This window comes from Leptinotarsa decemlineata, unplaced genomic scaffold (assembly GCF_025532065.1).
Source record: "Leptinotarsa decemlineata unplaced genomic scaffold, Ldec_3_MD MMD2_P_RNA_scaffold_6, whole genome shotgun sequence".
NCBI classification, from domain to species: domain Eukaryota; kingdom Metazoa; phylum Arthropoda; class Insecta; order Coleoptera; family Chrysomelidae; genus Leptinotarsa; species Leptinotarsa decemlineata.
This window is the reverse complement of record NW_027412533.1, coordinates 1,458,293-1,484,538: the sequence shown is the minus strand read 5'-3', so window position 1 is coordinate 1,484,538 and position 26,246 is coordinate 1,458,293. Positions and strand designations below refer to the sequence as shown.

The following is a 26,246-nucleotide window of genomic DNA, read 5'->3' as shown; positions in this document are numbered from 1 at the left end:
GTTCGGACTTCCATTGTCTACTATATAAAATGATTTGAAATCCCTGAAACAAGTAAAAAAGAATAATTAAAAAAGAATAGTTGAAAATAACAATTATATTAATCAACAATAAACCTGAAATGAAATGATAGTGAAATAACCTACAAGTAGAAATATAATAATTGAATAAATAAAAATTAAAGGAATGAAAAAAGAAAATAATAAAAAAAATTAAAAAAATGTAGAGATTCCAAGTCACGTTAGTTCACGACGTTTCGATTGTTGGTATCTACAATCGTCTTCGGGAATCACCTGAAGACGATTGTAGATAACAACAATCAAAACGTCGTGAACTAACGTGACTTGGAATCTCTACATTTTTTAATTTTTTTATTATTTTCTTTTTTCATTCCTCTAATTTTTATTTATTCAATTATTATATTTCTACTTGTAGGTTATTTCACTATCATTTCATTTCAGGTTTATTGTTTCTTAATATAATTGTTATTTTCAACTATTCTTTTTCAATTATTCTTTTTTACTTGTTTCAGGGATTTCAAATCATTTTATATAGTAGACAATGGAAGTCCGAACTAGTGAAGTTCATTCTGATTTTAACAAAAAATATAGTGTCAATTCAATGGCTCCACTTCATTCAACATCGATACATCTCAAGCAGTTCCAGATAGTCATTTGGTCTCAAAAAATATCAATCACTTTTGAAAGTAAACTTTCAAATGTATTTACAAAATATCACATTACATAAACATACAAACATATAAGGAAAATACAACAAACAGTTACAGTTTCACAAGTAATTATAAAATATCACAGCTCTTAAACATACACAAATATGAGAAGAATATAAGAAACAGTTGAACAAACACTACATAAACGGTGAGTATGTTCTCAGAGGCTAAAGATCACACCTTGAATATCTTCCAAGTACTCATTGATTGAGTAAAAACTGTTTTTTAGCAAATGCGATTTGATGGTTCGTTTAAACTTATTCACACTGATTGTTTTGATTTGATGAGGCAGTGCATTGTAGAGACTAAAATCTGAAGAATTTTTTGTGAAATAGAAAGCTTATATATAGGAAGTCTGATATTGTCAGAGTTTCTACTGTTATGATGGTGAATGTCAGCATGTGTAGTGAGGTTGGACGATGTGTGTGTATTTTGAGGAGTGAATTGTAAATGTATAGGGACGAGTCATGATTCCGAGTTTGATGAATAAAGATCTACACGTATTTCCATACCATAGATTACCCTATATTCTTATTTGCCTTTTTTGTTGAATGGAAATAACATTAGCAGCCGACGATTTTCCCCACAGTAAAATGGCGTAACCCATATGAGACTGAAACAGTGAGAAATAAACTGTTCTCAAATTTTCGTAATTTGAAATATGCCTGAGCTGTCGCAAAAAAAATAATATGCTCGACAGTTTATGTTTTAATTGATATATATATATATATATATATATATATATATATATATATATCAAAATGAACACAGTAGAAGGCAGTTATGAAGTTGCTTAGCTCATTAACATAAATAAAAAATGAAAGTGGCCCCAGGACAGATCCTTGAGGTACATCATGATTCATTTCCTTAAAATTCGATGTACTATTATTGAAACGAACTGCCTGAAATCAATTTTTGAGGTAGGATTCAAAAAGTGAAAATGCCACCCCTCTTATTCCATAAAAATATAATTTTTTCAGTAGGGCGTCATGATCGACACAGTCGAAGGCTTTCGAGAGGTCGCACAACGTGATAGCTGTATGATTCCGTTTCTTTAATGATTCTACTATTTAAGTCGTGAACGTCAACACATGAAGAATTTTTCTTTTTCAGGAATACCAGGTAGGGATTTTATGATAGATTCAGGCTACTTGGGCAAAATAATCATTAAAATCGTTAGAGGGAATATTTTCATTAATGATAGGAGTTGATTTAGCCTTGTTACTTTCAAAATTGATAACTTGCCAGCTAGCTTTGGACTTGTTTTCCGCGGAACGAATGTAATCATCATATGCATATTTTTTGCAGTTTTTATTTTTTTACATGTGCCTTCTTCAACAGTTTATAAACTCTTATGTCATCGGGGTTTTTACTCACATCCGAAATTAGTTTAATATTTGACAAGAGTGATCTTTGAGCCTTCAGCTCATGATCAAACCAATTTATCAACTGCTTTTTGTGTAAAGATTTTTTCTTCAGTGGAAATATTTTTTCAACTAAATCAGTTCATCATTTTTAAAAATCTCCCAGCCCACATTATACAGTACATTTTTCATTTTCTATAAGCCCGAAGATGTGATAACTCTTTCATAGGATGATATATTTGTGGACTGTTCGAGTTTTTTGTTTATGATTGCATATTACCCAAAATAATCGGATATGCATGGTTCTAGAATGCCAGTTCTTAACAACTCGCTTTCAAAGTTAGATGATATATTATCGATACAGCTAGATTTTCTTGTGTTATCATGAATATTCACGAAAAGGCCAAAAGAATTTAGCAAACATAATAGTTCATTCAGCATAGGATCATTTATGATTTCAAAATGAATGTTAAAATCACCCAAAATTATGACTCTTCCGTCCGTTATCGAAAAGTGTTCCAATAGGCGTTCAAGGTTTTCCATAAATATCCTGAAATCTCCAGAAGGAGATCTGTATAAAGTAAACACATATTTTTTCCGGTCCTGCATCAAAATGTCACAGAATTCAGAATGAATTTCCATGTTAAATGAATTCAAATTGAGTGATTCGAATGATATATTTTTTTGTTAGGTATATGTTATATGTTTATGTTATATTTTTATTAACACACTTTTATTAGCTTCACTTGTATGTTTGTTTGTAACCGACTCCTTCGGACTCGATTTTGAGTAACATTGAACGGACAGATGTATTTTAAACTTGTACACTTATCAAGAATCGATGACAATACAATAATTTCATGAGTTTTTCTCATCATTCTGGATTGAATAATTTCCTCACACAGTGAAGTTTGAGGTGTACTGAGTTGAACCTCATAACGATGAGCAGCAACAGTCCGTCGCGTATTTCTGAAATGTGCCGCTCACGGTGGAATCAAATATGCCAAGTCACTTGAACACTTTCCGTGAAAGTATTTATAGAAGAAAGACAAATCTCCAACCCTTCTTCGATGTCCCAGGTTATCGAAGTTATCATGCAAATGGCTCCTTTCTGGATGGAATCCAGCAACTTCAGGGTATGTTTGGGGGCGGAGCTCCATACATGAGAAAAAAACTCCAAAGATGATCTGATCTTGGCTTTATAAAGCATCAAAAGTTGCAGGGATGTGTACAGTTTTCTGGTTCGGAACAGTGTTCCAAGCTTTTGAGAAGCAGCCTTTGCAATTCCAGAGACATAATTATGCCAAGACATATTGGTGTCCATTTCAACCCCCCAACCAACGTATCTAAGCATAAAGCGGATTTGTCTGACCTGACATTATTTTATCCGGTTCGGAGACATTTATTTTCTTGAAGAAAACCGATGACTGGGTTTTTGTGACATTGAATTGAACCTGGTTACTTTCACCTCAATTCGAAATCACTTCTAGATCCTCATTGAAATATGCAACCTCCTGCTGCCGATAAAGATGTGCCTTCATAACCGATGTCCTGGAATCAAAATGGAATGACGAGACAAGCGTGCTGTCGTCAGCAAAGCAATATATTGGATTCTTGGTTTTTTCAAATAAGTCGTCGTTGATATACAATAAAAAGAGGGTTGGAGACAATATAGCTGTGAAACAACCACATTGTCTGCGCATGCGTATATATTTTATATTGAAATAAATGGGCTTGAGATAGCAAGTCGTACTAAAAAGTGGAAAATAAATAATCTTTTGAAAAACTGAAAAAACACGCTTCAATAGCAACAGAAACTGAAAAATAAAAAATAATTCGAAACTAATATAAGATTTCAACATCAATAAGTCCTATGACTTGATGAATATATTTACGAAAAAATTAATTTTGTTGTAAAAAAGCGTGGGGTGCTTGAATTCCATTGTTATGAATACTTCGTTAGGAGCTTTTTGACAGATGGGAGCCATAATAAAAATATGATTTGAAGCATTGCATGTTTTTTTCAACAAAATTACTTTTTTGGAAATAGATTTACTCTGATTTTAGAATTATTAAAAGTTCAATATCATTAGTTTAATCAAGTCATAGGAATTATTATCGATGTCTGCTATCGAAGCGTGTTTTTTGAACTATTATTCATTTTAATGAACTGAAGAAGACCTAATACTTCGAGCATTACATTCGTCATAGACTAATCTCAGTTCACAACCCTCCGCGGAGTCGTCTACTCACTAGATGAAGTGCTGTCGAAAGATACCCCTACAATTGCTGCTGGTGACTTCAACGCCAAGCACAATCTGTGGAGCAGAATCACCAATGCAAACGGCTTAGCGCTCCATGCGCATGCTGACAGGTATGAGAGTAGTTAGTTTAAGCCGATTTCAGAACCTCCCCCACCACTTTCAACCTTGAAATGACCTTGGCATGCGCCATACGGCAACGCAGACAAGGTGACTTTGAGGTGCTGTTTTGGGTTTAACCTTGAATGACCTTCATTCTTTTCCCATATTTTCGACAAGGTGACTTTGACTTCCAATGAATTCGAGCCAGTTTTGCACCTACACGATTTAACGCAACCAAGGTGACTTTGAACGATTGTTTTGAGTTTGCCCTTGAACGACCTTGATCAACGTTACACAAGGCAGGCAAGGTGACTTTGAGGCAGTGCCTTTGAACGACCCTGACACACATCACGCGACAAAAGCAAGGTGACTTTGAGGTAATGTTTCAAGTTTGACCTTGAACGACCTTAATTGATCCACGTTGTTATTTAGAATATTCGACTTTGAACGACCTTCAGCCGCATGGACGAAGAGACTTTTGGAGTGCGTTTTCAGTTTGACTTTGAGTGACCTTCTACAATATCATGTGTCTTTGCTGATGTAAATTTGAGGGCGCTCGTGTATTCTCCTTCCCTCCCCCACTTTTTGAATGAACATATAAAAGAGGTGCTACTCATTCACAGGAGTTAGTTTGATATCGCGCGTATTGAATATATCTACAAATATGTTTCACTGTGATAGGTGTGGTAAAAGTTTCAGCCGTAAAGATAACATGCGTCGTCATCAAATGCAGTCCTGCAGGCCGGATAATGATGCAGGTCCTCCAGCAAAACGGCCCAGAGTGGATTCTGCCCAACCAAGTGCAGTTCAGGAATTGTGCAACTATTGCAATAGAATGGTACCTGTGAATAGGATGAATTCACACCTCAAAACATTGGAGCATAGAACAAATTCCTGTACGGAATTTGAGGATGGTGTGAAAATCATCAACAGCGCATTTAAATATAGGATTGTTAGCTACAGGGTCGAAAGTAAGAATCCACATTCAGACTATCAATCTTTCTTTAATGAAGTGAGGCATAAAGTTGTGACTTTGATTGATCGAATGGTGCAAGTTCATAACACCTTGAAAGTGAACATGGAGTTGTTTGGGAGGTACATACTTCAGACGCAGGAAATATTAGAGGTGAAGTCTTTCAACAGCCAAAACCAAATTGTTGATCAATCAAACAACCTTGAAGAGGTTTATATGACATTCGTCGACACGTTGTCTGCAAAAGCTGTGGAATTTCAAGAACGCGACTCAGGTATATTATCTACATAAATATGAAAGATTTCAGTCATTAAACGAATAATGTGTTTACAGGTTGGACTCTGGAGAAAGTTGTTTTTATCGAAGTAAACATCAACAAATATAGTCCTCTCAGTGGATCCTCCTACATCAAGCTTCCAGAATTCATCGCTTTGAAGAGGGCAGTAGTTAATGTGAGAAATGAAGACCATTTTTGCTTCGCTTGGGCGGTGACATCAGCTCTGCGACCAGCGCAAACTAGAACTTCTGAAGTAGGCTCATATCCAGACTTCAGAGATGTACTTAATGTTGAAGGTATAGATTTTCCCATGAAATTACGTGATATTCCACAATTTGAGAATATGAATGATTGTTCAGTCAATGTTTATGGGTTAGAAACAACTTTTGAAAACAACAAACCGAAATATGAAATTGTGGGTCCTCTTTATTACGCACGGCGGAAACTCGGTCGCCATGTAAATTTATTGAACATCACCGATGAATCTAGTAATAGCCACTATTGCTGGATAAAGGATCTATCAAGGTTAGTTTCATCACAAATTTCATCCCACGGGCATAGAATGTATTTTTGTGATGGTTGTTTGATGTATTTTTCAGACGAACGCAAATTATTACGACATCAGTTGAATGATTGCAATTTTATTTGTACCACCATTCCCACAACGCAAATCAAAATTGATAAATGTGGTAGGGCCATACCGGAAAATATATTAAAATTTGAAAATTTTGAAAGGCAGTTGAAAGTCCCCTTCGTGGTATACGCTGATTTTGAATCAATTCTGAAGCCTATACATACAAATGAACCGGATCCAATACGTTCCTTCACAAATAAATCATTTATTCACGAGCCATACTCATTCTCATACCGAATTCGTTGTTCTTTCGATGATTCAGCCTCCAAATTTGTTCTTTATCGTGGGGAGGACGCTGCCAAAGTATTTGTAGCCAGGCTGGAGTCTGACCTGAGGGCCATCTACTATACATATTTGAATCGTATCGTGCCAATGAAGCCATTAACAGCATCAGAGGAGAATGAATTTTTAACTGCTGATAGTTGCGGTATTTGTGAGAAACCCTTCGAATTGGGTGACGTCAAAGTGAGAGATCATTGTCACTTGACGGGAAAGAAAAGATATGGAGCTGCACATTCTCGATGTAATTTGAATTACAAGTTACCGAATTTCGTTCCAATAATTTTCCATAACTTGAGCGGCTATGACTGCCACTTGTTCATAAAAGAGTTATGCACTAATAAGAACAAGGTGGAGGTTATCGGTCAAACAAAGGAAAATTACATTTCTTTCACTAAGCATCTATTGATGGGTACCACAATAGATAAATTTGGTAAATTGAAAAAACAATTCCTAAAGCTGAGATTTATCGATAGCTTTAGATTCATGGCGTCATCACTGCAGCAGTTAGGGGAGAGCTTGTCAGATGAGCAATGTTATGAAACACGAAAGTGTTTTCCGGAAAATGAAAAATTTCTTTTGATGAGACAGAAAGGAGTTTTTCCCTACAGTTTTGTTAAAAATTTGACCACGTTAGATTGTACTGAGCTACCATCAAAATCCGATTTTTATGATCAATTGAACGAGAAACACATATCTGAGGATGATTATGAGAGGGCAAAACGTGTATGGTCCTTGTTCGAGTGTGAAACGTTAGGAGACTATTCAGATTTGTATTTGAAATCAGATGTATTGATTTTATGTGATATTTTCGAAAATTTCCGTAATATATGTCTGGATAAATATAAATTAGATCCAGCCCACTATTTTACTTCTCCTGGCCATTCTTGGGATGCCATGCTCAAATACACCGGTGTAGAGCTGGAATTGCTTACGGATATTGACATGATAACTTTTTTCCAAAAGGGTATTCGTGGGGGTATTAGTCAGTGTTCTGAAAGGAAGCATGTTGCTAATAATCGTTTTCTACCCGATTATGATGAAAATGAAGCATCATCATTCATCACTTATTTGGACGCTACGAACCTCTATGGTCACAGTATGTCCCAACCATTACCGACAGATGGGTTTACATGGCTATCCGAACAAGAAATTCTTCAACTAGATATCATGGGTGTTCCAGACGATGGTCCTAAGGGTTATGTTCTGGAAGTAGATGTCTATTACCCTGAAGAACTTCACGATGCACATTCGGATCTGCCATTCCTTGTAGAGAGCGTAATTCCACCCGGTTCAAATTCAAAAATACCCAAATTAATACCTAATCTGAATGATAAGAGAAAATACATTGTTCATTATAGGGCTTTGAGGCAGGCAATTGAAAATGGACTGATAGTGATGAGGACTCACAGAGTTCTCTCATTCAATCAATCACCATGGTTGAAGAAATATGTAGACCTTAATACCCTAATGAGAAATCAAGCTACAAATGTTTATCATAAAAATATTTTCAAGACAAGAACAAATGCTGTCTTTGGAAAAACAATGGAAAACGTTGATAATAGAAATGACATTCGGCTTGTGACTCATTGGGAGTCTATAAAGCGTGCAACTGGTGCAAATGCTCTCATCGCTCGGCCAAATTTTAAAACGCTTTCAATTTTCTCAGAGGACTTTGTCGCTATTCATATGGGTAAAGTGAAAATAAATTACAATAAACCGCTATATCTTGGATTCAGTATTCTTGATTTATCTAAAACAGTTATGTATGAGTTTTTTTATAAATTCATAAAAAAACATTATGGGTCAAATGCTTCTCTCCTCTACACCGATACCGACTCTCTCATTCTTAAAATTTTCACGGAGAACTTTTATGATTTCATGAGGGACAATGTAGAGAAATTCGATACATCCAACTACAAAGTTGAAAATCAGTTTGCTATGCCTATAACTGAACCAATATTGGGAAATATGAAAGACGAATTTCCTAATGATCCAATTATCAGTTTTTATGGTACCGGCGCAAAAGCATATCATGTCAAGTCCGTTAGTGATGAATTGAAGAAGGCAAAAGGGATAAAAAAGTCGGTCATAAAAAATCAAATGTCACTTGACGATTATAGGAAAATAGTCGAATCAGGTGGTACCATATTGCGTAAGATGAGCACTTTTCGAAGTGAGTTACACGATGTGTATACTCTAATGTGTAATAAAGTTGCGCTATCATACAAGGATGATAAGCGATTCATCATCCCCAATACCACAAAAACATTACCGTGGGGGCATAAGGATATTGAGTTCTACCAAACCAGCCCTGAGGTAAATTTCAAATTCCTTATCGACGCCCTCAAAACTGTGCCTAATCATGAGGCGGATTCTGATGAAAAATTGGATCAACTCATAAGATTATTGGAGGAACAATCAGATGATTAGTTAGTTCAATGTGGTAAATCTATACCTACGAAGCTCTGAAATTATAATATATATTATTCCCATTGTAAATATCAATTATGATATAGATTATGAAATAAAATATATCAGTGATACATCTTGTTTCATTACAATTCCAACACAAAGTATTGAAGAGGTATAAACTATTTTTCATAATATTGGAATATATAATATCAAGCTATCCACATAATCTGCGAGAATATAATATAACAGTGTTGCCAGACTCATCATTTAGTCCCCGTATTAGATAAAGTGGAGGTGGTAAGTGGAGGGGGGTTGAGGAGGAGTGGCTTAGGTAACAAAAGCGGGACTGCTCAGGAGCACTCATCATTCGAACTGCTTCTTCTAGCCTTCGAATATCTACCGAATTTAGTTGGGTCTCTAGCTGTGTTCATCTTCTTCGAATAAAAACTGTGAGTATATAAGTAATGTTGATTATTATGCTTTATTCTAATATTTTGTGAATTTCTAGTGTGCAGTATGTCTTCAATCATTGACGCTGATAAATCCGTGGAGGGTAAGGTCAACATCCTGCAGGACGTGGTGGTGCAGCAATCGGAGCTACCACAGGATATAGTGGACTTCTTGACTGAATTCCAACTTGGACCTCCACTTAGCCCCCTTCCAGAAGAAGTTGTGTTGGTAACGGCGGATCCAAGACCCGGAAGCAGCTGGATGGAGGATGTTCCTTCGACCACCCCTTCTTCTGAAACGAAGAGCACCGCCAAAGTTGCGAAGAAGGGGTCGAAGATTGTCGGTAAGAGAGCGGCTCCGAGCGGTAGTGATGAGGACTTTGCTGCTCCCGAACCCGTTAAGAAGAGGAGGCCCTCCGCTAAGCCAAAACAGGTGGCGTCGTCGGTGAAGCCAAAGCAGACGGAGCTGCAGAAGTACATGAAGATGTGGGACGAGTCCAACCCCTATCGACGGCCGCCTATGACCTCGACCCTCTGGCGGGCCCCTTCCACGTCAGATACTACCATCTCGACGTCTAAGGCGACCAAGACGAGAAAGCAGTCACCGACGGCTCCGCAGATGTTAACTGCTGCGGGCGACATTGAGCCAGCCATCACGGCATCTTCGGAGGCCACGACCGAGCCATCTCATCAGCCACCAGCCGGCCCCATAGCACCTCCGCCACCGACGCCAAGTGTTCAGCAGGTAACTTCTGCCCAACCCTCTGGCCGCCACCTGGAGTTACCGTCATCGCAGAGAACCTCTAGCTTAGTCGAGGACGTGCTTGAGCTTGACAGAATATGCCAAGAGAGGAAGGTGAAGCTGGTGACGATCCAGGGCAGCGATGCAAAATTGGCGGAAATTGCATCACGTAAACGACGATTTGAAGTTCGACAGGCGCAGCTAGTCGAACAGAAACGGCGTTTGTTGGCTGAAATTGCTGAGGTGGAAATCAGCATCAATGGGGTCGATGAGGAGTACCGTGTTGAGGCAGATTCAACAAATCGGTACCGCATGGAGGTCGACGAAATGGCCGAGCGTGTTAAGGCTCTCAGGGAGCGGATCAGGAAGAAAGTTGACGTTGTTGGGACATAACCTCCATCTATTTCCTTTCCCTAGATCCTTTTTTTTCATGGAGTACACGTGAGTTGGTTGGTGTACACAGGGCACTGCGTGGTTGGGGCAGTGTCCACTTCCCTCTCTTCTTTTCATCCCGGAAAAAATATCTTATGAACGCTTCATTCCACATCATCCCCACTCCTCCCCCACTCCTTCCCACTCCCTCTCGAAAGTATAAAAGTAGAGAGTCTCCGATGGAACATTCAGTTGCTAAGCTATCTTCAACATGGCAGTTACTTATCAACAAGCGGATTCCACCACCGAGCCACACGCATTTTTGGAGCCCAGAAGGTCACCTGACAACTGGACCGTCGAAGAAGGTGAGGTACATTCCACCACAGGGCATCATCACTACGAGCAGCCCGGAGCATGGCACGATACCAGACTGCAGGTGATGCAAGTTACCAGCACCGATGATGCGGACGTCTCCGAAAACGAGTTCCTGGATCCCAACGTGGATACTGATTCTGACGCTGACCTGTATGATGGCCTGTGGGATGACGACGAGGTGGACTATGACGCGCCATCAGTGATGTGGGACCTATTTCCTAGGGAGACGGATGATTCTGATTCGGACGATGAAGATATTCCTCCTGACCCACCAATCCCCATCGAGGATAGTCCACCACCATCCCCTATCCTTATAGAATAATCCTAATTTCTATTCCTCATTCCTATTCCTTTCCTAGGAGTACACATACTGTTGGTTGGTGTACACAGGGCACTGCGTGGTTGGGGCAGTGTCTACTCTTCCCTAAATCTCATCATTCACAAATAATTGTACAATCACACAGACGATGGTCATCCTATCTTCATCGCTCATTCTCTTGAAGTATACATACTGAAGCCTATTCAAATTTGTTGTAAATATTTTGCTTTATTTGAAAATATATACTCTGGTTGCTATATACGGGTTGTGGCAGCATTTATACTTCCAATCCAATCATGTTCTAGTCATATTCAATATGTAGAATAAATTATATTTATAGTTTAAAATTGATTTCGAAATGTTATATCTGTATTTGAAAATGTAATGAAAATAATAATAATTTGTTTGTTTGTTTTTTCTAATTTAAAAAATAAATTCTGACAAAAAAAATTCTGCTCCTGTTTTTTTCCAACTATTATGCTGACATAACTACAAATTAGTCTGTTTGAAATGAAATACCTATCAGGTATTCACCTTTCAATTATAGTAGAACGCACATTTATGTGGTTAGCTGATCAAAGCAAAATTTTCCTCCTGAGTTGCCTGCAAAGAGAACCAATTGATGATGGTTCATAGAGAAGATAGACTTGCAATTATAGTGTATTTCACTTTATATATATGTGACGGATGATATCTGAGAGTGATAATACTAATGCGTGATGATAGAATCTGAGTAGTAATCTCAAGTTAGGAGTAATCTTTATATCTCCAACTTCTAAGGCACCTACAATTGAGCGGTTGGGCTTCAAGCTATGATATCTGGGAATAAACTACATATCCTCAACTTCTAAGGTATTGTTAACTGAGCGGTTGACCCGCAGGGTCAAAAAATTTTTCGACCCGCGAATTAAATTAATTCGCGGCCGCGAATTAAAATAATCCGCGGATTAAATCGCGGATTCGCGGCCGCGGCCGCGAATCCGCGGATAATCCGCGGATAAAACCGCGAATCCGCGGCCATGGCCGCGGATCCGCGGTTTTATCTGCGAATTATCCGCGGATCCGCGACCGTGGCCGCGAATCCGCGATTTAATCCGCAGAATAATTTCAACGGCGGTCACGAATTAATTCAATTCGCGTGTCGAAAAATTTTTGAAGCGGAGCGGAGCGAAGCGGACCACATCTGTTTCCTATCTTCATCCCGCGAATTATGATTCATTCAACGGATTGAGTCGTGATTCATTCCGCCGCAGTCGCGGATCCGCGGTTGAAACCGCGTCATAACTTTAAAACAGAGTGTATTTAATTTCTCACCTACATCGTAAACTTTCATCTATTCCGCGGATTATCATGGATCCGCTTACTATTCGCGGGCCCGCGACAGTGGCGATTAATCCGTGGATCAATTTATTTATTCTGTCACAGCCGTTGATTCGCGGTTGCTGCTTCATTATTTCAGTGGCAGCCGTGTAATTTGCTACGCGGATCATGATATTTGGGGCAGGGTGTAGTTGATATTCATTCTCAATTGTAAAAAATCCAATTTCATACAACTTTCGTCATAACTTTTTTCCGTGTAAAATCGAAAATATACTAGTTATTCAATGAAAATGTATATTTTCAGCTGTAAACCAGTTTCATATTCTACTACTAAGTGGAAATTTTCCAACTTTCAGACCTGAGAAGAAGAATCTCATGTCGCGAGACGATATTCCCCGGTGTACTACTACTACTACTGTTTGTATGAATAATGTAGCCCTGAAAAGGGCTGTTTTTTTTTTGACCAGAAGGCCCACGGTTAGTGTGTCACAGGTTTGACACTATTGCATATTATGCATGCTGATACTCTTGTGAAATTTGTGAGCGGCCTTTCACATGCCTCACACCAATACTGACCCAGCTGCATCATAGAGACCGTATCATGGGTGTTTACATGTTGATACCAGCCACCGTTATTGTTACGTATCGAGTAAAATCGAAAACAGCACCAACATAACTTCTGGATACCGCCATCGATCGTTCTGATATTTACGTGGGCATCTGTCACACAATACAGATCCAGTCGATCTTCTAATGTGTCGGTGACGTTGAGCCATCGGACGCCGATCATTAAGGCACCATCATCTTCAGATGAATCAGCCACAATACCTTCATCACTCAGGTCATCCTCGATGACATCCCCTTCAACAATCTCCTCGTGCTCCAAATCATTAGCATCTTCGTCGACTACAATATTTGCCTCGCCTCCAATAATTTCAACTTCCTCTTCTACAATTCCCTCTATGTTGGGAGCCATTTCATCCCCATTCAATGACTCTTCATCCGTCCAATTATTCTCATCATCAAGTGATATCCTAGCTAATACAGCGGCAATTTTTTCGGAATTCATCTCGATATGCTCTCATATACTGAGTGAGGTTCAGGATCGGGACTCGACTTTTATATGATTCGGTTGTGGTCGTAGTAGCGCCCCCCACACTACTCCCACTTCTCGCTCTATACGATTAAGAGAGGGGCATATGGCAGCCCAGTCGAATTCACGAGAGGTGCAGATCAGGAGACGAGGAATCCATGGTAATCGTACATCGACATACACCCAGATAGGCCCTGGGCAGACCTGTTGATTTAAACTCCATTTTGTTCATGTAAATCATTTTAGTGTATGTTGATTTATAAAATAAATAAATCCATTGCTACAATATTACTTGTATAATTTTTGGTATTCCGAAACTATTTATACAGCGAAGAATAAAAGATTCTACAGTTTTAGAAAATGTATAATGAAATTCAAATTTATCACATTCCACTTTATTTTTCATCAAGTACAATAATAATGCTATTACACTAATGAATTTTCATTGATCCACGAGTTGTGATTTTCGGGGAATCCGAGCCATTTTACATATAAACGACGTCCTTTTCGTTTCAAAACTCGCTCCACCAAATATGTATTGGGATCATGGGTTTTATTCAATTCCATACCATAGAAGGAACCTTTAATTGGTTGTCCGTTCACATCTTCGAGCGCATAAGTTATAGGATACGTTCTATTTACTTTTACAACTTTGAAAAGCTCAGTTGTAAAGTTTGCCGTATAACCTTTTTCGAATACGCCTTTAAACTTACTGATTCGCACCATATCTCCAATTTTAAATTCTTTTTTTTCGCGTTTTCCACGCTGCTTCTTTGATCTTGCATAAACTGTCAATTTTGTGGATGGTTTTACGTCTGCAGGCTTCATGCCAATGGTACGATGAACTTTGTTGTTATATTGACTGGTAATTATAGGAAGAATATTCAACCAACTGTAATTGCCTTGAAGTGAAAATTGTCTATGAAGCCAACTTTTCAACGTCCTGATGACTCTTTCCGCAATTGCAGCTTTTTTTGTACTAAATGTTGAGTAATGATTGATACGGTGCTCTCTCATCAGCGATGAAAATTTTGAATTATAAAACTCGGTACCGTGATCAGATTGTAAGTTCCTTGGGACATACTTCGCATCTTTCAACACATTCGCCATAGCTGCAGTAACTGAATCAGCTGTTTTATTTCTCAGCGGTCTTGACCATACATACTTTGAGTAACAGTTGATTACTATGAGGATGTACCTATAACCATTATTTTCTTTAGCATATGGTTGCATTTCCATCAGATCCATCTGCCACAAGTCATAAAATTCCTTTATTATTGTCATTCGACGGGGAAAATTTCGACGCGCCGACTTATGTATTTCCTTCACAACCTGCCATTTTGCATCACTCATACTACTGCTTTATGGCTTCTTCGAAATGATGAAGTTGAGGATTCAGTTCGCTACTGTTCACGTGCAGGTTTAACGACTGACTGTTCAACTTCAATAACTCGCTCAGTAAAAGTATCAACCAACTCGGTTACAACACCAATTCGCTTTTCCACATTACTCAACCGATCAGCTAATGCTGAAGTGATGAGTGCATTTTTGTCAATGATGATTCGCAGTTCGGTATTTTTTGAATCAATGTTTTTTCTGACGTATCGTAGCGCTGGTGAAATGAATTCTTGGAAATAGTTCAGGGTTGATTCCTTGGCTTCTTTAATGTGATTGTCAACATATCTTTTAGTGACAGAGTCTTCATCGTCTACAGGTTCACCAATATTCTGTAGCCGCTTATTCTGAATGTCATAATCACCATGTGGTGTGAGAATGAATCCAACACCCGATCTTCCAACAAGTGGTTTACCAACACCACCCCTTCTACGCCCAAATTTATCAATTGTGGTATGCATAGTTAGATCGTCTGTGAGTAACTGAGTCAGCTTCATACATTGTGTTCATTATATTACGGTCAATAGACTAACCCTTCTTCACGTAACTCCTCAATTATGGCCAATATTTCATTATCGTGCCCGGTATGACCAGCCATTCGTGAACTCCAAAGCAATCGAAGGCGATCAACCAGTTCTTCGAGTTTATTCCAATAAACATAATCTATATGCTTATTTCTGATATATTTCTTTTGAGTGGGTATTTTTATTATGCCGGCACCTTCTCTACTGGGGTTCTGCAGTGGGTCTCCATTGGATAATAGTGGTAGGATTATTTCTCGATATTTCTTCCAATTATTTGATAATAGACCCTGTTTTCTTTCATTGTATTTATATGCTGCCTTCGTTAATTTGAGTATATCACCATAAGTGATCATATCGGAAGAGGGGATATTTCCCGACGGTACTTTCATGAATAATAATTTATATAGTTTTGGGGTACCATGATAAGTGGCAATAGTTTTACCATTTTTCTTGAACACAATTTTCTCATTGATGAACTCCACATCAGCTACACCCATTTGTAAATTTCCCGTTTCAGTGTTCATATGTACTCCAAAGACGGTATCGTATGAGGGATTTCCTGATAGTAACTTTTGTATGTGCTTTTGTACCTCATCACCATTATCAAGCACATTAGATGATTCTAAATCTGAAGTTGTCGATAAAGAAGCTTGAAGATCCTTCGAAAAAGCCTCTTCAAATTTCGGTTTTAGCTCACTTTTAACTATATTTTTGGCGGTGAATGGTGTAGCACTCTTTGTTGTCTGTATCACCTGATTTATTTGAGATGCTCCTTCAGTATTGGCAGATATTGCTTTCAAAGGAGTTATTATTGGCTCATATATTCTTTCGAGTGCTGATTGATCACCTAAGCGACTATTCTTGATATAATTAAATTTCTTCCGAACGGCATCTGTTGCTTCTATCAACTTTCTTTTCAAACACATTTCATCATCATTTTTTCTCTCCATAATGTATTCACTTCAAATGTGTGTGCAATGAAGTGTCGTCCACACTATCTAGTACTCGAATGATTCAATTGTTTCAAGAACGTCAAGGATATATGAAAGCATCAAATCCTTTTCGATAACGTACATCTAGCACCTCTCGATCCTTATCAATTACTAAAAATCCATATTTATTCTCCCAACATCTCGCACACATATCTTTAAATTGCTTGTATGTCACATCTGGTGACACGTGGTCAGAAAAAATATGATTGAGATTCATATCATCTTGTTTGAACAGCACAATAAAATTTGCATTATCTCGAATCAATTGTTTCGGGACTCGTGAATATGTTTGGGCTAGATAGAAGCAATCCACATTTTTATGACGTCCCATACTGAAATATGATCGTATAACATCCTGTTTCTCACACATCACATCATCGAAAATGAATATTGAATCGGTTCTGGCATCCGAAGGCTCTACTATTTCAGTTGCATTATTGGCGAAAGTGTAAAATCCCAACCCTTCAATTGGAGCTAATACTTCACGTAAATACTCATATTTGGGTTGATAAAGGGACTTTGAATAAAGATAAACATTTGCAAATCGTAATCCTAGAGGGTGAGTCAGTAGAGAAATCATAACATTTGTCTTGCCGCAATTGGAAGGTCCGATAATCAGACCGCGAATGGATAGTGGAAGTAAGGATCCATGACGCTGTTTCACACCGCTTTCAGATCCGCTACCCACTTTTTCATCGAAATTATCGATGGAAAATTGGTGCTTCTGCTTTAGTATGCGCATTGTATGACAGTTGGAGACTATATAAGCACGTCTCCAAATCGATTCCTTTATTTAAATGGGGGTTATGAGACGATGCAGATCTCCTAAGCGGCATTCAAATAAAGCTGGTACGGGATTGGTCAATTCCCTCATCAATAGTCTACCTTTCGAATTACATTTACCTGGCTATCAGTATTGCGGCCCTGGCACCAAATTGCAGAAAAGATTGGCGAGAGGTGATCCGGGTGTGAATCAACTGGATTCTGCATGCCGAAAACACGATATTGCATATTCACAGGATCCTAACAATCTTCCAGCTAGACACAGAGCAGATCAAGAGCTTGCAGAAAGTGCTTGGAATCGATTCAAGGCAAAAGACGCATCTATTGGAGAGAAAGGAGCCGCTTGGCTAATTACGAATATAATGAAGGGAAAACGACGATTTGGTATGGGTTGCGAATTAGCAGCCAAGCAGTCACGAATACAGAAAAAAAAGGGTCCTACCAAGAAAAAAAAATCAAAAAAACTATTGAAAGATTCTAAGGTGACAGCTTTTGGTTCTGGAATCGTTAAGAAAGTGCGTGATGTTCTACACAAAGCGGGCGGAAGTGAATTTGTTGTCAAAAATTCTAAAAGAGCAGCTGAAATTGCACTAAAAGCAGCACGCAAATATACGAGGGCTGCGGGTGGGAAAAAGAAAATTCGCACACCGCGAATCATACCAATTCCTAAAATTGGTGGAATACTACCACTCATTCCAATTTTTGCTGGTTTATCGGCGCTAGGTAGTTTAGCTGGTGCTACAGCTGGCATAACAAAAGCAGTACAAGCAGCGAAAGCGAGTAGGGAACAATTGAGTGAGGCCAATCGACATAATAAAAATATGGAGGCAATCGCTCTAGGTAAACGAGGAAGCGGTATCTATTTGAAGCCTTACCGTAAAGGATTAGGAGTCTATTTGAAACCTCAAATTTCAAAAAACTCATAGATTTGCTACCTCAAAGAGCTCTCTCCAACATCGACCTCAACTATCATGCTAAGAAAATGATGATTCCATATTTTCGGGGGGTATATATGCGTGACGATTTGCCAAAATCGGGACCACTCCGATATGAATCTGCCGTAGTAAATTTGGATAGTCGACATGGTCAAGGGACGCATTGGGTAGCATACAGAAAAAGCAGCACTTCTGTGAAATATTTCGATAGTTTCGGTGATTTACCCCCTCCAAAAGAACTGATTCACTATTTTCATAGGGGTTCAAATCCTACCACTATTATCACATATAACTATGAGCGTAAACAACAATTCAACACAGTATGGTGTGGTCATTTGTGTTTGGAATTTCTACAGAGCAAGACATGGAGATAACACCAGCGCAGGACAGGGAAAGTATCAAGAGGATGAGTAATTCATTGATCGCATATTCCAGAGTACGCACTTTACGAGAAATGAGTAAAGAACAACTCGCTAATATGCCGAAAGAGGTGTTGATTGGGTGTGCATCGCATGAAATTGCATCTGTATGGGATAAGTTACCACAAAATCTACAAAATGATATTGATGTCTTAAAGTATCAGTACTGCCAAGACCATCAGAATGATTCCAGCGGCAACAGCAATAATTCCGATGTGAATGATGGGCCACCTACAAGAAAAATTTTCTGTTGTTATTGTAAAGTGAATGATGTGAATGTAGTCACACATAATGGGATGGATCATCTGGACAGACCACCTAAAAAACGACGATTACTCCACAATTTCTGCTGCCAGCAATAAATTGACATGAGTCAGTGAAAATTCATCAGTCATGTCACGCACGTTTTCATTGTCGGGACACTCTAGCGAGTTGAGCGCCAACTTCTACCCACCCATCGAATTGGATAGTGGCGCTAATTATGGTCTGGGCTTACACGGTTTCTATTCCTACAACTCCATATTCAATGTGGATGTGAAAAATAATATTATCGCCTATTCTAAAGAAGCTAACTCACCTCCTATCATTATAAAAATTCCACCTGGAGCATATGAAATTGATGAAATCAATAAGGTGATTCAAAAATTCATCAAATCCAAAGAAATGCAATTGGAAAATGGAGCTGAGGAGAATATCGATGGAGTATTTCTCCTACACGCAAACAACAACACTCTGAAATGTGAAATGAGGTCGAAATATTACATCCATCTCAAACATGAAAACACTATTGCCGAACTTTTAGGGTTCGAAGCCGATGTGTTTGGCATCGATGAAACTCATGAATCAACATTGCCCGTAAATATCAATAAGGTGAGAATTATTCGTGTGGATTGTAATGTCACAGCTGGAGCATATTCAAATGGTGATGAAATCCATAGCATCTTTGAATTTGATATTGATGTAGAGCCCGGTTACAAACTCACCAAGGAACCGCAAAATATTATTTATATGCCAATCCAGCCTGGCGGTCGTAAGTACCTCGACAATATCACTTTACGCATATTGGATGATAATGGTAATCTAATCAATTTCAATGGTGAAAAAATAATAGTTAAATTGGAATTGATTAGGATATAACGATCATCATTTCTCATATGTTGATTCACAACATCGACGACCGTCATAAGTGTATCACAAAAATGAGTGGTGGAAGCATCGATAAGTTTGGTCGTAGAAGTAAGGCAGTTTCAAATACTGTTTTGCGAGGACAACCTGGAGTGGGTTTCAAATTGACTTCCGATGGAAACTTTGATATGGAAAATAAACGTTTGAAAAATGTAGCCGAGCCTAAAGAGAGTACGGATTGTGTTAATCGAGAATATGTTGGTTTTTACATCTCAAAGATCAGAGGAGAATTAGATTCTGATATTGATAAAATCAATTTGAGATTAGATGGAGTAGAAAAATATTCCGCATCAGTCAGGGAAGATCTCATTACGCTTGGGCTGAAATTAGTGGAAATTGTAAAAAAGTGTGAACATATGGAGAAGGATATCAAATCGATGCAATCTGATATGAAAAAACAACCCTCGATAAGCATTCAAACAATTGAGCAAAAACGATGGTGAGCGATGATCATCTGTGAAAAAAATCAGTATAAAGCAGGAGCTGAAGAAATTTCAACTCAGTATTTATCATTTCATAACGCTGAGCAGATGATTATAATTGATATTGATATTGATTTCACCATAATTTTTTCTAAAAAATGGGGTTGTGCTTTAAAAGCCAGCGATTACAGCAGCGGCAGCAGTTGAATCAGCGTAATGTATCAGGTGGAGACTATGATAATGTGCATTTGAAGAAGAGAAAATCTAAAAGTCGATTCATTCCACGTATGCCCGCCAAACGGTCAAGATATAGACTAAGCGCTAGTAGTTTACACTTTCTCAAATCTATTGGCTTGAAGGTGCGATATAAAAAATAGTAATAACATGGCGACCATAACCACAAGTGATAAGCTGGAGGTATTCGAGGAGCCCATCTTTGATCATTCCCTAATCAGCCTTCACGAGCATACATATAAACCGTATGGATCACCATATTACAAAAATTCAGATGAAATCCGAATTCCAATCAATTTTCAAGACCTTATACTCGATATTGCAGACAGTTACATTTATATCGAGGGGAAGTTCACACCATCTGATGACACGAAGCAGTGCTACCTATCCAATAACGCCCTCGCCTTCCTCTTCGACGAAATTCGCTATGAAATGGGTGGAGAGCAAGTGGCCGTTGTTCGAAAACCCGGCATAACTACCACAATGAAAACGATGATATCATTTGGACAAACACATGCAAATTCCCTACTACCAATAGGATGGGGTCTTGATGTGAACAAACAAGATATATTGGATTCCGTCAGCAATGTATTCAGCGGTAAATTACCCTTGAAGTATCTCATGGGTTTTGCTGAAGATTACAACAGAGGAGTATTGAATGTCAAGCAAGAGCTCATTTTGATTATTGCACGCTCATTCAAACATTCGTTTATTGGAGAAGTCGATGCTCATTTGGAAATCAACAAAATAGAATGGAGAATCAGACACATCGTGCCGGAAGATCGTCAGAAACTGAAGCTATTGAACCGCATCAATAAAAATGCGAATAATGCAAAAGTAAAGGTGGCTTATCGTATATGGGACCTTTATGAATTACCCACACTTCGTGATACATCCTCAGATATTTGGGCCGTGAAGACAACCAACAGCCTCGAAAGACCTCGATACATCATCATCGGCTTTCAAAGCATCGACCAATCTGAAAATATATCAAAAGATGTGACGAAATTCATACATGCGAATATTAATAATATTCGACTATCTCTAAACTCTGAAGTATACCCATATGAGCGTTGGAATCTAGATTTTGACAAAAGGTTAGACTCGTCAGCCTACTATGCATATGAAAACTTCCAACGCAGCTACTACGATAAAGCTATGAGTGAGCCCATGATGGATATTGGTAGCTTTCGCAACAATCCACTATTTATCATCGACTGCTCTCACCAACCCGATGCTATGAAGTCATCTACTGTCGACATCAAAATAGAATTCGAAACACGCAAGGTGAAGTTTCCAGCAAACACCAAAGTATATGCACTCATCCTACACGATGCTGTTTTGTCCTATAATGCCCTAAATGGCTCTGTTCAGACTGGATTGTAATAAGATTGACATGTAATTCACCATGGAGTATTCGATATTGATAAATAATAAAACACTCAATAATTATCTTCTGCCTTTTATTTACCAAACAATCAGATATAGACAAGCATGGATTGAAACATGATTTTATAATGTATACAATAGATTTCAAATATTCACAACACCATTATTTGAAGATTCTTCCGGTTGTGGGTTGGGATTCTGTGGCTCCAATTGATATTTCTCTATGATATTCTGTGGTAGGTAAACGGATATGCTGTGAAGGAAATGCTTCAAGTCTGCTTCAATCATTAGCTCACAGAACTCATCCAAATTTCCGCTTCCATACGAATATTTATGGCACAGTGCCACACCAAGTTCATATTTCTCACTGAGCTCCAAAAGTTTTCGTACCTCTTCAGCATCATAACATACACTTAAATCATAGTTTGATGAGTGAAGAGCGTCAAAACTCAAGTCGGCTAATTCCCAAGCCAACCTCCTTATTGCAGAATCCAAATTGACTGCTTCCGGCCACTCTTCGGCTGAATATTGCATCCACATGCTTGTACTCTGAAAATACACAAAATGCATTCATTAGTTTGGAAATTATGCTGCAAAAAAACACTCACTTGAAATTTTATCATGTTTGAAGCGCGGGAGCTAATCCATATTTTACATTAATATACCATATTTCTACTATTTACAAAGATATTGAAGTTATATTCAATCTAAAATATCGAATTTGACTAGTGAGCGTGTTTTAGCACCAGGATAATCCTGAGAACTTTGACCGATATATGTAAAAATGAATTTGGCTTTGGATGAATTCACTTCGTGAATCATTTCTTCCGTAAAATGTTCTGAGACACGTTTTGGAAGCCATGATTTAAAAGAAGTATTATTTTCCTCGTCCAACAAAACTACTTGAATGGATTTACCATATCGTGTGGATAGCATCGACATCTTTTCAATTTTATAACCTTTATCGATAGTCAAAGATATTAAAGGCTTCTGCTCCATAGCCACAGTTTGTTGAATTATTGCAGAATTGATCTTTTCGATATTAAATTTCAAATGATCCATTTCGAATATAGTGGAATTATGGTATACAAATATAAAATATGTTCACCTGGATTGCTGTGTATACTCCTGACGTAATACTCTCTGTCACTTTGCAGCACTACTTTCACTCATCTATTCGAGTACGTTGGGTTATTCAAACTGAATGTGAAATGGTGATCCTCCGAACATTTATAGAACGTGGTTGAAGAAGAGGGGGTACTTCTTCACCACAAGCTGGGTGTCCGAAAACACTACTCCAAAATAATATTGTCTTTATCGCGTGACGTAGTTGCAGGTCATTCAAAGTCAGACGCAAAACACTCCTTCAAAGTCACCTTGGCTATGTTGTGTTGTGTTCAAAACTTCAAAAAAGCCTTGTTGAAAATATGGGAAGTGAATGAAAGTCATTCAAAGTCAAACCCAAAACACTGCCTCATCAAAGTCACCTTGTCTGCGTTGAGTGACGTTGATCAAGGTCGTTCAAGGGCAAACTCAAAACAATCGTTCAAAGTCACCTTGGTTATGTTAGATCGTGTGGGTGCCAAACTGGCTCGAATTCATTGGAAGTCAAAGTCACCCTGTCGAAAATATGGGAAAAGAATGAAGGTCATTCAAGGTTAAACCCAAAACAGCACCTCAAAGTCACCTTGTCTGCGTTGCCGTATGACGCATGTCAAGGTCGTTCAAGGACAAACTCATAACACCTCCTCAAAGTCACCTTCGCAACTTCGTGTGACGTAGAGGTCATTTCAAGGTTGAAAGTGGTGGGGGGAGGTTCTGAAATCGGCTTAAACTAACTACTTATGAGTATCGAGCGATGGGTCCAGATGAACCTACGTTCTATCGTGACGTGCTTGATATCGCACTACTCAGGAACGTTTCCTTGTCCTTCGAAGTGTACACTTCGTCGGAACTTGACACAGATCTTAAACCAGTCATCCTGATGCTGGGTGATGATCCTCCTCCTCAGGATTATCGCATGAAATCATCCACGGATTGCGAAGCCTTCAAGGCTCATCTAGTGGAGACACGTACGGACCGTGAGGCGCTTCAAACTCGCAACAGTCTCGACGCGGTAGTGGCGGATTTCAAATTGTCTGTGAACAACGCTTTCTGCGCAGCCACAACCAGGACATAGTGTCCTCTGCGAAGCTACAATGAGAACCTTATCCGTTAGAGAAATCGACTCGGACGAGTTTATCAGCGGACTCTCTACCCTGGAGACAAGACTGTGGCTAGCAGGATGGCAAACCAAGTTAAACAGGCCATCACTGACTACACAAACGAGAGGTGGATGGAGTGTTTGGAATCTCTCGAGCCTGGGGATGATGAGCTATGGCGAGTCACCCGCAGGCTCGAGGAGAGGAAAACCGCTCCCTCCCCTCTTCACGGACAGCGCGGCATCTGCTACTTCCCCGCCGAGAAGGCGTTTGTCTTTGCAGACACAATGGAGAGTCAGTTCCAACTTAACGTTGATCCGAATGATGATATCGACCGTGATATCTAACTGGAACAGCGGGTTCGGCGCATCCTTAGAAAAAATGATGACGTGATCTATCCAGCTTCGAAGGAAGAATTGAGGGGATATATTAGGGCCAAGGAGGCTCCGGAAATAGATTCAATCGACAATAGGTTGTTGAAGCAGCTCCCGGAGAACTTCATCAGATACCTACTGGCCCTAATCAATAGTTCAATCGCCCTCACATGCTTCCCCCAAAGATGGAAGCATGCCATAGTCGTCATGATTCCGAAACAGGGCCAGAACCCGCTTTTTCCCCAGAATCATCGTCCGATTAGTCTGCTTTGCTCAACGGCTAAACTGGCTGAACGTGTTGTGCTGCAGACTTCAACCGAGCTGTAGGCCCTGAGACTGGTCAAAAATTCCATTCTCAGAGCTGAACAATAGGAAGACAGTCCATCTCGTCCTCCTGAACATTTTGAAAGCCTTTGACAGAGTATGGCATGAAGGTCTACTACACAAAATGCTCGACTTCGACCTCCCTCGGGGCCTGATTCGGTGGATTAGGTCCTTTCTGAAAGGCAGAACATTTCAGGTCCGAGTTGAAGGAACCCTGTCTCCCGTCAGAGAAATCCAAGCTGAAATGCCTCAAGAAACTGTGTCTCCACTATTGTACAGCCTTTACGTGAGCAACCTTCCGAGTTTCGATTACGTGAAGGTTTTTCTTCACGGCTTTACAATGATACGGCTCTCCTCGCTTCTTTCATGGGTCAAGAGTTGGCGGTCGTCTACATGCAACGCGCATTGGACGACCTCGAACGCTGTTACCTGGAATGGAAGATTCGGGTGAATCCAGAAAAAACTCTGGCGATAGATTTGGGGAGAAGTAACGTTTCTCCAGATACAAGAGCCACGATTTCAGGCAGGGAAATTGAATGGCAAACGCGAGTCTTTGGGTAGACCGCCGACTCACCTGGGTAAATCACATCGATTATATCAAAAGCAAAGTACAAATGAGGATAGACAACTTCCATCCTCTGATCAACAGAAATTCCGAGCTCTATCTTAAAAATAAGATTTTATTATAGAATACAATGTTCAAGCCTGTCATTATGTATGCTTCAGACGCTTGGGGACAAACCGCTCCGTCAAATCTCTACATTTTGGAAAAGTTGCAAAACAAACTAATCAGGATGCTGGTGAATGCTCCATGGTTCGTGCGGAATGAAGCCATTCACAGAGATTTGAAGCTGTTAACTATACGGGAGTCCATTCAGTCGAAGAATCAGAGTTTTCGAGTCAGCGGAGACTCATGATAACCCATTAGTTAGGGAAGCTGTAGATTACACTATAGACAGCCCCACTCGATTTAGAAGGCCCCATCGCTCGGTTGAGTGAAGGCCCCACGACGTCTGTTGAAATGAACAGTTTTTTCATCAAATACCCCAGTCAGGAAGGGGTACACAAGCAGAGCGGCATAGAGGTCATTGATCTTCACTCGTCCTCCTGACGAAAGACAGTTAAAAGGGTGAGGGAAAAAATTCCAACCTGAAGATAATGAAGATATGGAAATCACAAGGAAACGAAAATTGTTGCTCATTGACATATCGATTTATGAAAGTACGATTCCATTCCATTAAAACTAATTTCAATTTTTTCTTCGATCCGTATACATTCCTTGTATATGGAATGACATCTGCAGAGTGTGATAATGTAAAGTGTATGTGTATTTATATGTGATTCAACTGAAATACACAGTTTAATT

At 39.1% G+C, this 26,246-nt stretch overlaps 3 protein-coding genes across 3 annotated transcripts; 2 read left to right on the top strand and 1 right to left on the bottom strand.

Annotated features, from left to right (window-relative positions):
- Window positions 1–4,553: 4,553 nt before the first annotated feature.
- On the top strand, window positions 4,554–9,051 carry LOC141480201 (uncharacterized). Its single transcript, XM_074170091.1, has 3 exons — window positions 4,554–5,702; window positions 5,762–7,896; window positions 8,851–9,051. The coding sequence occupies exons 1-3, from the start codon at window positions 5,120–5,122 to the stop codon at window positions 9,049–9,051; spliced, it is 2,919 nt and encodes a 972-aa protein (XP_074026192.1). The 5' UTR covers window positions 4,554–5,119.
- Window positions 7,628–11,392, top strand: LOC141480061 (uncharacterized). The gene is made up of 2 exons (XM_074169758.1): window positions 7,628–9,482; window positions 9,542–11,392. The coding sequence occupies exon 2, from the start codon at window positions 9,550–9,552 to the stop codon at window positions 10,615–10,617; it is 1,068 nt and encodes a 355-aa protein (XP_074025859.1). The 5' UTR covers window positions 7,628–9,482; window positions 9,542–9,549; the 3' UTR covers window positions 10,618–11,392.
- Window positions 11,393–21,701: 10,309 nt separating this feature from the next.
- On the bottom strand, window positions 21,702–23,372 carry LOC141480060 (uncharacterized). Its single transcript, XM_074169757.1, has 2 exons — window positions 22,590–23,372; window positions 21,702–22,530 (listed from the first exon to the last, which is right to left on the bottom strand). Exons 1-2 carry the CDS (start codon window positions 22,602–22,604, stop codon window positions 22,126–22,128), a joined length of 420 nt encoding a protein of 139 aa, XP_074025858.1. The 5' UTR covers window positions 22,605–23,372; the 3' UTR covers window positions 21,702–22,125.
- Between the last annotated feature and the right edge of the window lie 2,874 nt (window positions 23,373–26,246).